The sequence below is a fragment of the Ictalurus punctatus genome, chromosome 10, assembly GCF_001660625.3.
Source record: "Ictalurus punctatus breed USDA103 chromosome 10, Coco_2.0, whole genome shotgun sequence".
Classification (NCBI taxonomy): domain Eukaryota; kingdom Metazoa; phylum Chordata; class Actinopteri; order Siluriformes; family Ictaluridae; genus Ictalurus; species Ictalurus punctatus.
In genome coordinates this window covers 12,630,457-12,646,430 of record NC_030425.2, presented here as the reverse complement: position 1 = coordinate 12,646,430, position 15,974 = coordinate 12,630,457, and the positions used below count along the sequence as shown (strand labels likewise).

The 15,974-nt window shown below is 39.1% G+C and overlaps 1 protein-coding gene across 4 annotated transcripts in view; it reads right to left on the bottom strand.

Moving 5' to 3' along the window:
• celf5a (cugbp, Elav-like family member 5a) overlaps positions 1-15,974 on the bottom strand; it is a 219,708-nt gene that overhangs the window by 97,487 nt on the left and 106,247 nt on the right. For all 4 annotated transcript variants that reach the window (XM_017478655.3, XM_053683197.1, XM_017478659.3 and 1 more), the window contains exon 3: positions 7,617-7,665. In XM_017478655.3, coding sequence (XP_017334144.1) covers positions 7,617-7,665 — 49 coding nt within the window. The remainder of the gene's footprint in view (positions 1-7,616; positions 7,666-15,974) is intronic.

The window sequence follows — 15,974 nt, the reverse complement described above, 5'->3', positions numbered from 1 at the left end:
TTATCAAAATAAAGTTAAAATAAAATGAAATTAAATGAAATTAAAAATAATAAAAAGCTGTCCACATGTTTACCCACAAGGCTTAAATATTTAATGAAATCAAAGGGAAAGCTATCCCATACTAAGTTCATTTATCTATTTTTTAAGTCTTGCTAATTTCCTGACTGATGGAAACCATTTAAAACCATTAAAAGGTTAATATTCTGTCTTTTATTTTAAAAATGTATATCAGAAGTGGATACAGTATCATATCATATCACTACATCATATTGCCCAGACTTGGAAGATCTTCATTTATTGGCTTGAATGTAAATGTAATATGGAAACCACACCTAACAGGTTCAAAAATAAAGTATTCCCAAAAGTGCATTTGTTATCCTCACACAAATGCAGATTCAACAAGTAAATGGATTTAAGAAGTTTAATTTACCGCTTCATAACCCACTGAGTTTACATGCACTTACATAGCACTAAATAAACTGGCAACATTATTGTATATGAAAAATAATATACTGTACCTACACTGAGTACTGAGCTACCAGTTTATTGTGTACTACAGAGATGCACTTAATAAACCCAGTGTATGCATTTGTTATTTTTCATAGTGATTATTTCAAATTAGAAATGGGTTACATTTCATGAAAAAAAGAATCAGTGAAGACATGTGCTGATTTGTGAACTGCATTTTGTGCATTTGTGTTAAATGAGATGATTTTGATTCCGTATTAAATCTATTGAGCACATGAGTTGGTGCAAAATAAAAAAAGGAGAATGCGCATCAAGACCGGCGTCTTGTGTAAGGTCATGTCACGCTCTCCCTCAGCTGCGAGCTCGTTTCTCCAGGTGATTGTGATGGTGATAAGGGAGTGGCTCTTATTGAGGGTGACAGCAACAGGGCTGAGCGGATCACCTTGTGCCTGCTCGCCCTTCTGCACCGGCCTGCGCTGCCTCGCCTCAACAGGGACACAATCTGCTGGCTGGAATTAGCTCGCAGTTGGAGGAAAACTAAACATGATTTCTGACCTTTCCTTCTTGTGTTCAACAGCGACCTTTGTTGGTCATCTCGCTCTGCCCTGCATAGGAGGTAAAATGAATTCCTAGATGCTGCTTTACATGCGTGTGATTACAGCAGGGTTTGTGTTTGTGTATGTGTGTGTATGTGTGTGTGTGTGTGTGTGTGTGTGTGTGTGTGTGTGTGTGTGTGTGTGTGTGCGCGCTTCTCTGAGTCTGTTAGCTGTAGAGGGTGTAGGCGTACTGCTAAAAGGGCATGATTTGTTGGATGGCTGCACTGTGTGGAAAATGTGAATTCTCATATGAGCCAAGTTTTACATTAAGGAACAAGCATTTTCCTTTTATATATTTTATATACTTCATTTTCAACACTACACATTTAATCAATTTTTTTTTTTTAGATATTTATTCTTCTGAGAATGTATAAGTTTTCTGTATCAGGAAGGGTCATCGCTGCACATTTAAGAATTGGTGTCTTACTTTTTTTTTCTATTTTCCAGCCAAGAGAACTAAGAGATAAAGATTAGTGTTATATGAACACTCTATGCAGGGGCGTTGGACCACGGGTAACAGTGGACCCGAGTAACCGTGGCCCTCCCAAAGCCTAGAAAATAATTGATTTTTATTTCTAAATTTGACACTCTATTATTATAGCAATGTGGTATTTGAAATGATATTTGTAATAAAACAAAACTGCGTCTTCCATGGTAAGTTCTGCTAGTTTGGTGTTGCTCTGTTATTTCCGAATTTTCTATGCTATGCCCCTGAAAATATAACTATATTAGGGGTGTAATTGAATACCAATGTTGGGTAAGTTACTCAAAAAAGGTATTCCACCACAGATTACTAATTGCTACTTAAAAATTGTAATTTGATTAATGCATGTAAAAAGTCATCAGATTACTAATTACTTCACTTTAAAGTTACTTTCAAACCTACAAAATACACTACAAAGTGAAACTCATAGTTCTTTCAGTAATTTTAGCGCGCGTCAATAAATGACATGATCAGAAAAGTTGGATCTATCATAAAACTTCCCTCGTGTGTTGTCACTGTTTGTAGGACTACCAGACCAATAAAATATAAAACATTTCTAACTAGGCTAGTTTGGTGTCGCTATCAAGGGGAACTAAGCTATCATTGTATAGGTTTAGCTGCTACAGTGCCATGAAAAGAACATTATCTTTCCTTATGCTCTGCTCATATCATGTTCACGTAAACTGGAATTCATATACACGTTTACACACCTTGTTTTCCTGTTCAGAATCAGAGGATGTTACTGCTTCAATGTCAACCCCTTTACTGGTTTAAAAAAAAACCCCAGCATCTATCCATTTTTCCCTCACACTGTCTGTGTGAGCTAGTGTTTGGCAGAATTGAGAGCTGTCGGCCAATAAGATACGAGTATTTCCATGTATATTCCTGTAAACACTGTCTGACTGGTCTCGACTCCATTCACTGAAGATGTAAAATTACAACACCGCCGTCTTCTTTTACTGACCTCCAGTTATGTAGTGACAAACCAAGTGGAGATCATTATGCCCCTGGTAGCCACACAAAACGTGATTTATTGTTTTCTTTACAATAAATTTATAATGCAAGTAACGTAATTTTTTTGACATCAGTAACTTTAATCAAATTACATAAATTTAAAATGCAATGCGTTACATTACATTACATTACATTTATTCGTTTAGCAGATGCTTTTATCCAAAGCGACTTACAAATGAGGAAATAAAGGCAAAGCGATATATCAAGCAGAGAACAATACAAGTAGTGCAGAGTAGAGGTGTAAGAGCCAGAGTAAGTTTTTTTTAATGTAAATAATGTTGGTGTTAGCATTTTAGGGGTTAGTTAAGTGCTCACGTAAGAGGTGTTAAGCTGTTTGTTTGTTTTTTTATAAATAGTGACAGATTCTGTGGTTCGCATTGACATTACTGCGTTATCAGAAAAAAGAAGTAAGAATACTGTACAGTAACGTGTTAACTCTGCTGAATACAAATGCATTATTAGGAATAAACAGATAAAGTGTTCTAAATGAATACAAGTATAGACATGAATTGGAGGCGCATTTTTTTATTATTATTATTATTATTATTATTATTATTATTATTATGTATAGCTTACAAGAATCCTTCACAGGGCATCTGTTTAAGAGTAAAGGTGTGCAACAAGAAGCTAGGGACACAACAAATACCTTTCATGGGGGTGAACACAGGACAAAAAAAGACTCAACACCAGTTGAGTCTCAATCAATACAACTCAAACGGAGCAAGTGATTCATACCATCCAATCCCTCTCACAGGAATACCACCAACTTTATGACTGCATGCACTGAGGATTCTCAGTCCACATGTATCTTGGCTCAGTCACAGGGCACATCTTGCGCCTAAGGATAAGAATATATTGAAGTGCTGGCCCTTATATGAGGGATTAACATGGCTGTATCTTTGTCAGTCTATTCCAAGTAACTTCATCTACACACCCAGTCGAGTGCAATCAAAGCAGGAAATATAGATTCTCTCTCCGCAGGAAAACACACCAGGTTACTACCAGCACATGACCCATCACTTGCCCTTTTCCCACCCAAGCCTAAGCAGCGCAGCTCAGTGTGTCAGCTGAGCTATAACTGTTGAGTCTGTAGAGTCAGGTACTGCTTTTTTCTGATATGAACAGCACATTTCTAAGGCGTGTAAACATGGCTTATATACAGATAATATACAAGCAAAATTTCTGAAAAATTAAAACAGCCGTTCTTCCTTCCATTAATGGTGTTTTATGACTTAAAGACAATGTGAAAGGGAAATCAGAACACGTTTTTTTTCTGCGATGCAACACATTTCTGATATCCCACAAATGTACGGTGAAATAGTCAGGTGTTCAGAGCAAGACAGATTGCATTTTGATAGAAGATTAAAGAAAATAAGATGTTTGTGAGGCGAACGTGCTAACCACTAAGTCACTGTGCACCCTGATACATAAATATTTATAACATATTGTTCCAACAGGCATCAAAGACTACTTTTGTCAGGTTCAATGTCACATTGACATTACAGCTGAGTGAGTCCTGTAACATAGAATTTTGTTGAAAGTTTTGTTATAATAATTTTAAGGCTCATTATGGTCATTAGGGCACAATTATTATAGGCACAAATACAAGACTGACTATACATAAAAGCTATTATTTGAATGTAAATAAATCCAGAAAGTGACTAAACGCAACTAACCAATCTCAGGTGTAATGTTACACTGATATCAGAACTGACAAAAGTAGTTTATGAAAGCGGATGGCTTTCGGAATAAGTCTTTATAAATGTTCATTTATCATAGTCAGGGTGGAGATGGATCCAGAGACACCCAGAAATGTTGATTGTGAGGCGGAAATACATCCTGGATTGGACACTCTAAATTTAATGTAAACGTCCTAAATCATGTGGAAGAGGTGCTTATATTGAAGTGCCGTGTTAATTAAGTAGTGCTCAATCTTTACAACAAGATCTGTGGACTGTCTTTAGAACAAAAAACAGCATTAAACTCTTCCTGGAGGTAAATTTACATTTGTAATCACACATATGTAATATCCATCCATCCATCTTCTACCACTTACTCCTTCTTCAGGGGCACGGGGGAACCTGGAGTCAATCCCAGGGAGCATTGGGCACAAGGCGGGGTACACCCTGGACAGGGTGCCAGTCCATCGCAGGGCACAATCACATACACACTCACACACCCATTCATACACTTTAGACATGCCAATCAGCCTACCATGCATGTCTTTGGTATGGTGGGGAGGAAACCGGAGTACCCGGAGGAAGCCCCCGCAGCATGGGGAGAACATGCAAACTCCACACACACGGCCCTGGCGGGAACCGAACCCCGGACGCTGGAGGTGTGAGGCGAACGTGCTAACCACTAAGCCGGTATGTAGTATGTAAATTCATATTTAATTACACCATGTAGCATTAATTAGGTTATTACCTAGCTTACTAACTCATTTATAGGGGTTTTCCTGCTAAATCATTTCATTGGCCAGAGTAAAACTTTTGAGTCACATTGGTTGAACCAACCATCCATTTAAAAAAATCTACTGCATGTAAAAGAGTGCTGATGTTTATTGTGTGCATGCATCCTGGGCCACAGTCTGTCCAACAGACTTATTATTCCAGTGAAGAATATACAGATTCTCACTGCTTCCCCTGGTCAATTTCTCCTCATTGTCACATCTGAGTGAGCTCAAGCAATTCCGCCCTCTGTCCTTCAGACTACAGCTAATACAAACACAGGAGAGTGACCATGAGTGGAGAAAAAGACTCACACAGTTGTGTGTGTGTGTGTGTGTGTGTGTGTGTGTGTAGGGTATAACTTGGAATGAAATCATTATTTCTTGATGATGGACAACTCTCTGAATAGAGTAAGCTGTTTGAAAATGCTAGAAATGGACTAGCAGTCTGACAGACAGACAACAGATTAAAATTAAGACATGAAAAGTCAGAACAGAGTGGATGGTGGGATTTTGGTGGATTTGTACAGAAGGATGGACTTGAAATCTATAAGAAATCATAAGATACTAAAACTGATTTATCTTCTGTTAGGTCTCAAAGGCCATTGAGGGACACTGAACAACCCTTCAAATAGTAATAGCTACCAGTTTTATATCCAGCCTGTGCCAGTCATCAGCCTTGCCTCTAAAGTAAAATCAGTTTCATAGCTAAGCCCCGGGGCACAGAGGATGCACGCGCGTGTGTGTGTGTGTGTGTAGTGAGAAAGAGAGAGTGTGTGCATGTGAATTCATCCAGAGATATAATAATTTGCAATAAACATACAGTCATCTAGCAATGTAAAGTAAAAAAAAAAAAGGATGCTGCTTTGGAAGTTCCTTGCAGTTTAATTTGCAAGTTTCAAGCTCCCACATGCTTTCCACCATTATGAATTGGTGGGTGAGTAGAATGAAAAGCTCTCATTTCTCAGAAAACACTTATTCGCTAGTTCTATCATTTTGAACCCATAACAAAATTGTTTCCTCTGGAAGAGGAATCAAGCTGAAAGCTCCAGCTCCAGCAGGGACAAATGAGTGAGGAAGACAATTTAATCAAATTATCTTTGCAGTCTTAATAACTAGGGATAGATAATCCTGATGGACTATGGTTTCCTCAAGGTTTTTTGAAGGTCTTCTCCAGTAGGACTTTTTTTTTTTTTTTTACTTTTCCCTTCAAACAATTACAATGACCTTTTCACCACTTAATAAGAATAGGAGTGTAATTAGAAGTGGTAGTTCCACCTTGGACTACACCACACAACTTTCTTCAACCCTACAGAATGACTACTGTATTGTCCATCCCTGGTGTCAACTCCCCATTACTGCAAGAAGCATAATTAAATTCTTTTCCATGTATCTTCCACCTTTAGGAGTGGAAGATGTGTCCATGTGGAGAGGCAATATTAGCACTTGGCACTATACTTCAACCAACCCCACAATGTCTGTAGCAGAGAGGAATCTACAGGCCAAAGCTCAGGATGGTTAGAAATCCCCCAAAACCATAATGGTCACATTGTTGTTGGATTGCTCCTGAGGTGCTACTCGGATCTGTTCTTTAAGATGATGTGTAACTATTGGGTCTGGCCTAAGCACGCTTTCCATCTCCAACAGAATCACCAGAAGTCAGGCAATAAGGGAGCCTGAGGATGGCCAAAGGGAGTCTGGGGAGTGCTTGCACGGAAGTCCAAAGACAGCTGAGCGTTGTGGTTAATGCGAACACACACCTCCACAATGGTAAAATCAATGGGGCTTCATGGGGCATCAATCTTCACAGAGTAAGGCCTGCCTGTCTACTACTGGATGGACCATTTGGGGGTGGGGCACCCGAAAGCAAATAAAATGCAAGGCTTTCCCAGGAAGCTTTTTTAGTGGTGGCTTAGAATTGTGGACTGATCCAACACATTCTTTTAATCCATCTGCACCAAACTGGATCCCTGCACAACAAGGGATTCGTGGCACAACACTGATTTAAACAAGCCTCTCATACAAGCCTTGTCACATTGAATAAATTCACTAATGCATGACACATGTGCATTAACTCAACATGCATGCAGATCCACATACAATGAAAAACACAAATCAGGCGGTAGAGTTCAGAGAAAACTGAATTAAACGTGCATAAATGAAGGTCTTGGCAAAAGCCCCATAATATAATTGATTGTTTGGCAAGCTGAGCATCCTCCTCCACCAGACTCCCACTTCCCAATGGCGTTTACACCTCTTGTTTACAATATACCCCTCCGCTTGACCAGACATCTAGTTGGGAGCTTGGGGCCCAGAGCTCCCGTCCCAATATCCCAGCTAATTACTTTTTAATTTACAGTGTGTCGTTAATAGGCTTGGCAGGGGGAGCAAGGTTAGACAGGCAGCAGAAGCCCCTTCCTTTCCATTCAGTACAACCGCAGCCTCCTTAATTAAAATGAATACTCTGGGCATCCATCAGAGAGACAGAAATTAAGTGAGAGAACAGAATGAGAGCAAAGCCAGAGATACAGGAAAGAGAAAAAATAGCCAAGAGCTAAGGTAACATGAATGGCATAAAAAGTGTGGGGAAAAGGATGACGGGTACCTCCACGACTCTCGCTGTCAGCCGGCTTCACCTGGATGGGGCGAGTCATCTGTGAAAAGAAAAGCAATGAGAGACATAGGGGTTAGTTCATATTCCTACTGCCATCATCCCAGCTAAGCAACTAACAGTCTACAAGTAGCAAACACTTGAGAAAAGTGTTGATCAATCTTGCCATGCAAGAACACACCTGCTGGTCACAGAGGAATAATTCATATCCCTGGACAATATAGTCCTTTCACAAATCACTGGCATACCATAAAAACTGCATGTATGTAATGCACGTATACTGAAAGAGTTTTATGATAACCACTGGGCACTTTTGTGGATGTGAGCTGCCTCTTGCTTGTTGTAGTAACACCCTATATATACATATATACATATATATATATATATATATATATATATATATATATATATATATTGCAGTTTCTACTTCAGAGGGACATAGCTGCAAAGAGCAGGAGAACAAGCAGCATTTTTAATCACTTTGTAATTATTATTACCATAAAACTTATTTGTAATGTATTCGTGTAGGCCTATATAATCTCTTATTTTCTCTTTTTTCAGAAAAAAAAGTGTCATTTTGGCTGATAATTTTTGGTGGCGTCCTTAAAAACATAGGCAACTGATGTTAACGATGTACTTGTCCAATGTTAGCTAAGTCAACAGCCATTAGTGAAAAAATCAAGAGGAGACACGGGAAGGGGGAGGGGCTTCCAGGGTGTGTATCTGAGAGTTCAAAACACCTATGAAGCTGTCAATTATTTTAGATTAATAAGTTGATGGGCTCATCTGCTGTTTCTTTATTGGGAAAAAATGAAAACGTTGCTCTTTTGGTGTAGCAGCATACTCTGATGTTAAAATGCAGAGTTTCTATGCAAAAGTAAAGATTGGCAGGTCTGCAAAAACCTTCCAAGGACAAAACTGTGTGTAAATTATTCTACAGCCTACTAAGGAAAAAAAAAAAACAGTCCAAATCGCAAAGTTTTCTGTTCCTCCAGTTATGCATGCTTGGTAGTAGCAGTGTGGCAGTAATGGTGAGGGCGAAGTGAAATGCAACAACAATAAAAGTGGAGGCTGTCTTGGGACACAGGGAAATCAATGCAGCCCTATTGATTCTTGGCCCTTAGGCTGTGCAGAGTGTCTGGCAGCAAAGAATTCTGTGGTTAGGAGGCTCAGAGTAATCCACTAGAACCTGATAAGAATGGCATTTGTTGGATTAGATACCTCTGTCCCTACAGTCTTGGTGTCCCATATTATTTTTTCCCAGTATTTCTGTAGATTGTTCTTTTTCTTTTTCATTATTCTTTGTTAATACTGTGTAGTTTTCTCAACTCCTTTTGTATTATGTGTTAAAAAAAAAAACAGTTTCTTTTCTTTTCTCTGCTTTCTTGAAAAGCTCAGTAGTCTTTATCTACATGAAAAAGATCCCTAGATATGTTTGAATATCCTTAGGACGTAAATATGGACCCGACTGAAAACCATGAAGAAAGGATTCTTCAGTGGGCACCATTAGGTCAAAGCTAAATCATTATAGAACTAAGAAGATTCAAATGATTGGTAGAGCTATAATAATTAGAACAATTTTCACCCAAAGTCAGATGCTTAAAGATGATCAATTTTAATACTTTGCAAGTATAGAGACGCAGTCATGTACCATTTACTGTAATCCTCCACTGACTCAGGAGCTCTTAATCAATCCATAACAAATTGCAACACAATTCACTCTGAATTGGCTGAATGGGCTGAATTTCTATGAAGAACTACGATTTGTAAACTTGTGACAAGTCTTGCCAAATCTGTGTTCCTAACAGTGTTCTCAGCCATTTGAAACCTTTTTTATTATTATTATTTCTGTGGCAGCATTGCTCCCACACAAAATCAGACTCTGAAAAATGCCCCTGAAAGCCAATGAAAAATGTTTGAGAGAAGCAAGGATCAACATTTTTTTTTCCCGTCTCTCTCCAACATATTTTCTTTTACTGTCCAACTCTGGAGGCGAGCTAAAAAGGTCAGTTTTAAAGACAGGCCAGTACTATAAAAGCATGACTTGTTCAAGGAGAAACACCATAATGGGATTTTAAAACAGCTTAATAACATGCTGATATATGGGGGGAGAGGGCCAGGCCGGATTCATTAAGTGCTAAACATATCCATTTTCACCTTGAGGAACTGAATAACCTCCCTCACAGGATTCATTCCATAAATTTATCCATCGTAAATAATAACGGGCTGGAGCTAAGACTGTGTGAGAAAAAATGGTGGGGTGGGGGTGGGATGGGATGGGAAGATGTTAGGTCATCCTGGCTCAAGGTTCACGGGATGGCTCTCTTTATCTTGGTCCCTGTGATAAAAACTACAAAGGGCAGTGTTGAGAAACAATAACTGGCTTTCTTTAGTTCTGAGCACTTCCGAAGCTGTTGGATTTGAAAGACAAATCAAACGATCCCTGGCTATTTAGGAAATGTTCCCATCTCAGGCAAATCGCCTGACATCAAACACAAACAGTTGCGTTTGTAAAGTGGTCCGCATCACAGAATGGCAATATGCATGCAATATGCAATGTCCTGTAATAGATGCTATGACTGTTTTTTTCCATCACGAGATGAATCCCAAAGACATTGGAGTTACTCACAAGGTTTATGGATGCACGCTTGGAACTAGTTATTTTCCCAGCTATAAAATGCTGATGTAACGGGCTATTTGCTTGTGATGAGATGATGCACATGATCCCCTCCATTGTATGTGGAATCGATGGAATTATTTCTCCTCACACACACACATATGTATATATATATATATATATATATATATATATATATATATATATATATATATATATATATATATATATATATATATACACACACACACACACACAAAGCATAACCTAAGAGTTGAATAACTCATACTGTTGTCAGGGAAACCGTTTAGCCACGGTCCTGAGAGAGCTCACCGCTTTTCTCTGCCTTCATAAGTTGAGCTTTCTTTACTCATTTGATACAGTGGAGACACAGAGGGGATCGCCTTCTGCTCCCTTTCTACTCAAATAACAACATGTGTTCTAATTGTGATAGATTCAGAAAAGCCTTCTGCACTTGGAGACAGCGAATGAATACGCACACACAAGCACAAAAGTGGATGAGAAAAGGGGGATGGGTGAGAGGACACAGGGTGTAGAGGCAGACAGAAAGAAAGAAAGACTGAGAGAGAGAGAGATGCCTGCAACTGCTAGATAAGATTGCTTCGCAGTTGAGTGACATTTCGTCAGTCTAAACTCCACCCCGACGTTCCTGCCCATATGCTGATGGAGTCAGGCAAGCCGAAACCAGACTCGTACACATTCCTCACACAGAGTGCTTCCCGCAGCAAAAGCACGGACGTCCCTGTGTTTGCCAATCTGTTGTTTGAGCTCGGCGGAACAATTCAAATCCTCCAGGTCCCAGTAACAGTGTGTCGACTGCGTCTAGCGTTTGTGATGATGCGCACACACACTCCCTTGGTTACTGTAGCCGCTCTCCATGGTCCCCTGCCTATGATTTGAATGCATCCCATTTTTGTGAACAAAAAGGCACCACCTGTCTCCGTCATACTTGTTGTTTTTTTCCCTAACAAATACAAGTAATCACAGTGTTTACTACAGGCAAAAAAAAAAAGAGTATCGAATGGAGTAAACAGCTGTGCAGCGGTGGCTCATGTATCATCTATTTTCCACTGAGAGCCAGACTCTCCTCCTGTAGTAATATTTGATTACACACCACCGGGCTCTGTGGATATAGATTCAGAACAATCAGCATATTACAGACTGCTGGGAGCAAATCTGGACCGCATCTGGTCGCTTCCATATATGACAAATACGCAATAAATCAACTGTTGGTTTTGCAGCGTTGTGTGACCGTTCATACGGAGCGCAGCCGGCAGAGGCAATATTAATGATTTTGTTTTATGAGTCAGACCGCTGCCTTGGTTAAGGGGTAAAATGTGTGAAATGCAATTTTTTCCTCTTACCAATATAGGCCTACCAAAACAATTACACATTGTGTATGTGTGTGTGTGGACACATACACATCACAAATCCCAAAAAACAAATGGACAAATTTGTACGGGGATAATAAGTAACTGGTAATCAAACCCAGAGGACTAATAATCGATTCATCACACTTCATCCGCTCTATTTGTGTACCAAAATTGATGGCTGTGCGTGTTATTGGAAAGAGAGTTATTACACAAGTTTAATCATTTTGCAAACCACCCCACCACCACCACCACCACCACCTTTTTTTTTTTTTGCAGAATTATACACCAGGGCTGCACTACATGAACAAATACCATATTGAGGTTTTATTGAAAACTGGTAAATCTATGATGTGTCTCCAAGGGTTTTTTGTTTTTTTTTTCATTCAGCTGATCCTTATGATCGTAGACAATACAAATAAGGGATTGATACCACTGTGTAGACAATATCAGTATTACACTGCAAAGTCATAGACACCCTAATATTATTCAGATAAATGTCTTTTTTTTTTTCCAGATCAATTTTATGTCTTTTGCTTTAGCGGGTCAGTATAAACTATAGAGTTTCCATTTTCCAAAAGATTGTGTTATAGAAATGTTTGGTCGGCCATAACATATGTAACATATTAGATAAAAATCGTCATCAGAGCTGCAGTAGAACTTCTCAAAGACACTCTGACCTTTGTATCAGCCAGTTTGGTTATAAAACTGCACAGCAATGTACATAAGAGAAGTAAAGCGGTTTACACTGTTTACAGCACTGTGCTTTATGGATTCATTTAAAAATTTACACAAATGTGTATCATTTTTATACAGAATCTCCATTGCACTCAGTACGCATATGTGTCCCAGTGCTTAAATCTGGATTCAGTATACCACACTTTTAAGGTTTTCATTTAACTCAACCTCGTATATCTGACATCATGTATGACAGAACGTTTTCAAAAAATTCTACATAAAATTATTGCTCTTTAAGACTGAGACTCATCCAAGCACAGTGCTGCATCTACATACATCCAACCTGCTCAAAAACTTATATAAACTCCGATATTATCTACTGTAGTGTAAGATTCTGGATTGATACAAGGATAGGAATATCTGAGTTTTGACCTTGATGGGACATTTGACCGGTCCCCATGAAGAAAACTGCTTTTATTTTATTTATTTTATACAAAGACTGCAGGCTTTAAGTAGTCTTTATATACAAGTATATAGTATAAGTATATAGTGTATGTATATAGTATATAGTATAAGTATATATAGTCTTTTTACTTTCAAGTAAACGAGCCAATGGCTTTCCTTTTGATTACTGAGGTGAGCAGGTATAGTACTAATTATCTTCATTAAGAATTATATCAATCAGTTCCTCCAGGATTGCGTGATTTTGCAATCGCAAAATTTTACGCAAACTCTTCAATATTCAAAGGAGCCTGCAATTTTTCTAAATTTCCACAGGTTTGGGCCAAGACGCATAATGTGACGTCATCACAACGCGCATACAGTCAAAGCCCTCTTTGATTCACGTGCGTCGAACATGAGTACAGCTAAAAGGTTTCATTTACAACAAACACCACTGTGAAGGAGCATACAAAACTATTTTGTGCAATTGTAATTTTGCCGATTTTTCAGCAAAAAAAAACTGTACGGAAATTCTGTACGGACTGATCAATGGAAAGTCCTCACAAGAATAATAAGGCAAACGTGTGTGCGTGCGTGTATGTGTACCTATGTATGTTTTTATGCACCTAACAAATGTGCTAAATCAGGAAGCTTTATAATGTATATTGTGATTGAGTGTTCTTTCCATGCATACAAAATACAACACAAGGAAGAGTCTCCCTGGAAAGAAGAGAACAAAGCGAGAGTGAAGGGGGGGTGGGGTGTGTGTGTGTGTGTGTGTGTGTGTGTGTGTGTGTGTGTGTGTGTGTGTGTGTGTGTGTGTGTGTGTGTGTGTGTGTGTGTGTGTGTGTGTGTGTGTGTGTGTGTGTGTGTGTGTGTGTGTGTGTGAGAGAGAGAGAGAGAGAGAGAGAGAGACAGAGAGAGAGATCAGAAGTGATCAGAAGGTTATGAGGTCAAATCCCACTAGTATCAGAGAGGCACTGTTGGGTCCTTAAAGCCTAAAGTTTTGTGTGGCTTTTACTATGAATATGTTAGCCTTAAGATTAACTATACGTTCTTGTGTTCCAAAACAATGACAAAATTCGCATTTAGAAGATATATGCATTCAAAAAAATGTGCAGTCTCTCTACCACCAGTATGGACCAACAATTTTGATGACATCATTCTGCACTTTGGTTTCTCATCAGATTTTCTGTCCAATCAAATGATCTCTGGAATGTGAAGTGTCCCGCCCCCAATATTATAAAAATCACCTTGCCGAAGTTGAGCAAGACAAATCATATCAGCATGCGTGGGTAGTAAATGACTGTGGCTGTTTGAACACATGGGTTATATTTAGTTTTCTTACTGTAAATTGGTTAAGAAGGAAATGGCTTGAATTCATTTACTTTGAAGAAGGAGGTATTTGTGAAGGAGAAAAATCCTCCACAAGTGAATTCAGCGCATTGTAATTGCTCGGGCTCACATCCATGGTACTAACCGTCAAGTACGGCTTAGCCCAGGCTGTGAGGTAAACTAAACACTATTGGCGTGTTGTTGTTTTTTTTAAAAAATAGTGAGGAGAGACTCGATATGTCCTGCCCTGACTTCTTGTTTCAGTGGAAATTACATCAACACATCGAATAATGCTGCGCGCTTCAAGGCACTTCACAGGGTCTTTAAGCAAAACCCTGAACTTTCACCTTCTCAACCATGTGCTTGGACTGGATCTCCTGCCCTAACCCTCTTACCCCTAAGTTCCCACAGCATTATGTCCCATAACCCTGTATTCCCCAGAGAAACAGCACGCCAACCCTGAGTTCCTGGGCCAAAATCAACATTTTGATTTTAACATTTTTAGGCCTTGAAACAACTTATAATAATGTATTTGTGTAATATTACTTTGAAAATGAAGCAGTTCAGTGTTTTTAGTAAACTTAGAGCACAATTCTTAACTAGAGAAATTACGAAAAAATATTCGCTAAAATCCTTCTACTCATTTAGAAGTATCATACGAGCATCAGCGTGGTCAATGCCTTTGAATAAATTCAAGTAAATAATAAATAAATAAATGCATTTTAGCGCCAAAAGTCAAGTTTCTGGTGATAATCAGACCAGCAGGTAGTGTTTTCACGAATGCACAGAAATGGTCCCGTTATGACTCCAGACCTCTGCAGTGTCAGTCGCACTGGTTGATGCTGAAGATGAAGACGGATCAGGGTCTGAATCAGGAGAGTTTGCGTCTCTATCAGTTTCGGTTTCAACATCGCCTGAACTTTCACTGCTGTCATTATCTAGAATCCTCGCTCTCGCCTGTGTAACTGTGTATGTTTTCTTTTTTTCCACTGTTTTAGATGTACCTGTGTTCACTGTAGGTATAATTTTAGCTGGAACACGATTAGCTTTTCGCTTTGGCATTTTTAGTTCACTTCTACTAGTACACCAATATTCTCGCTTGGATCAGTTTCATCATAATGCCGGCGCAATAACGTAATCACGCCGTGACATCATGACGTCATCAACCTTCCGGGTCAAAAAATAATAATTAAATAAGTAAGGAATGATAGCAGAGTAATGCCGGTACACCGGCCTTACGGGGATAACGTTTACACTGTAAATCCTCTACATCGGCCTTACGGGGATTTGGCATAGACGACCAAGCCGGTATATCGTCCTCACGGGAATAGATCAAAGACGGGCAAGCTGGTTTTTCGGCCATACAGGGTAAGAGGGTTAAGTCTCTTTGGATTAGAGTGACGGCCAAGTGAATAAATGTAAGTCAATAAAATAAAATAAAAAACTCTACAAAGCTAATAATTCATGAGTGTGTGATTGTGTATAATATAAGCCTGACATTTGGCCAGTCGAAGCATGAGATAACAGGCTGTTAGCTGCTATCTGCTAGTCATTAATAGTCCACTGATCATTGCTGGAATTAGCAGGCCATAGAAGCTGCCTCTCTTCTGTTATTTCAAATAGGGGAATAAATGTTTTACTGGAGCATCCCGGCTGCGATAATTAATTTTTCCAATTATTGATTGGAAAGTGTGCTGAGTGGTGACAGCCCAGGGCCTTAGCTCACCTAATAAATCTACTATGCTAGATGAAGAAAGGACAAGAGGAGGGCAGAAGTGTGTGTGTTTGAGAGAGACCGTTAGAGAGAGCGAGAGAGAGAGAGAAATGGTGTACGAGAGAGCGATTTTTCCTCCTCCGGCTCTGGTTAAATTTGATTTAATGGTGAACTCA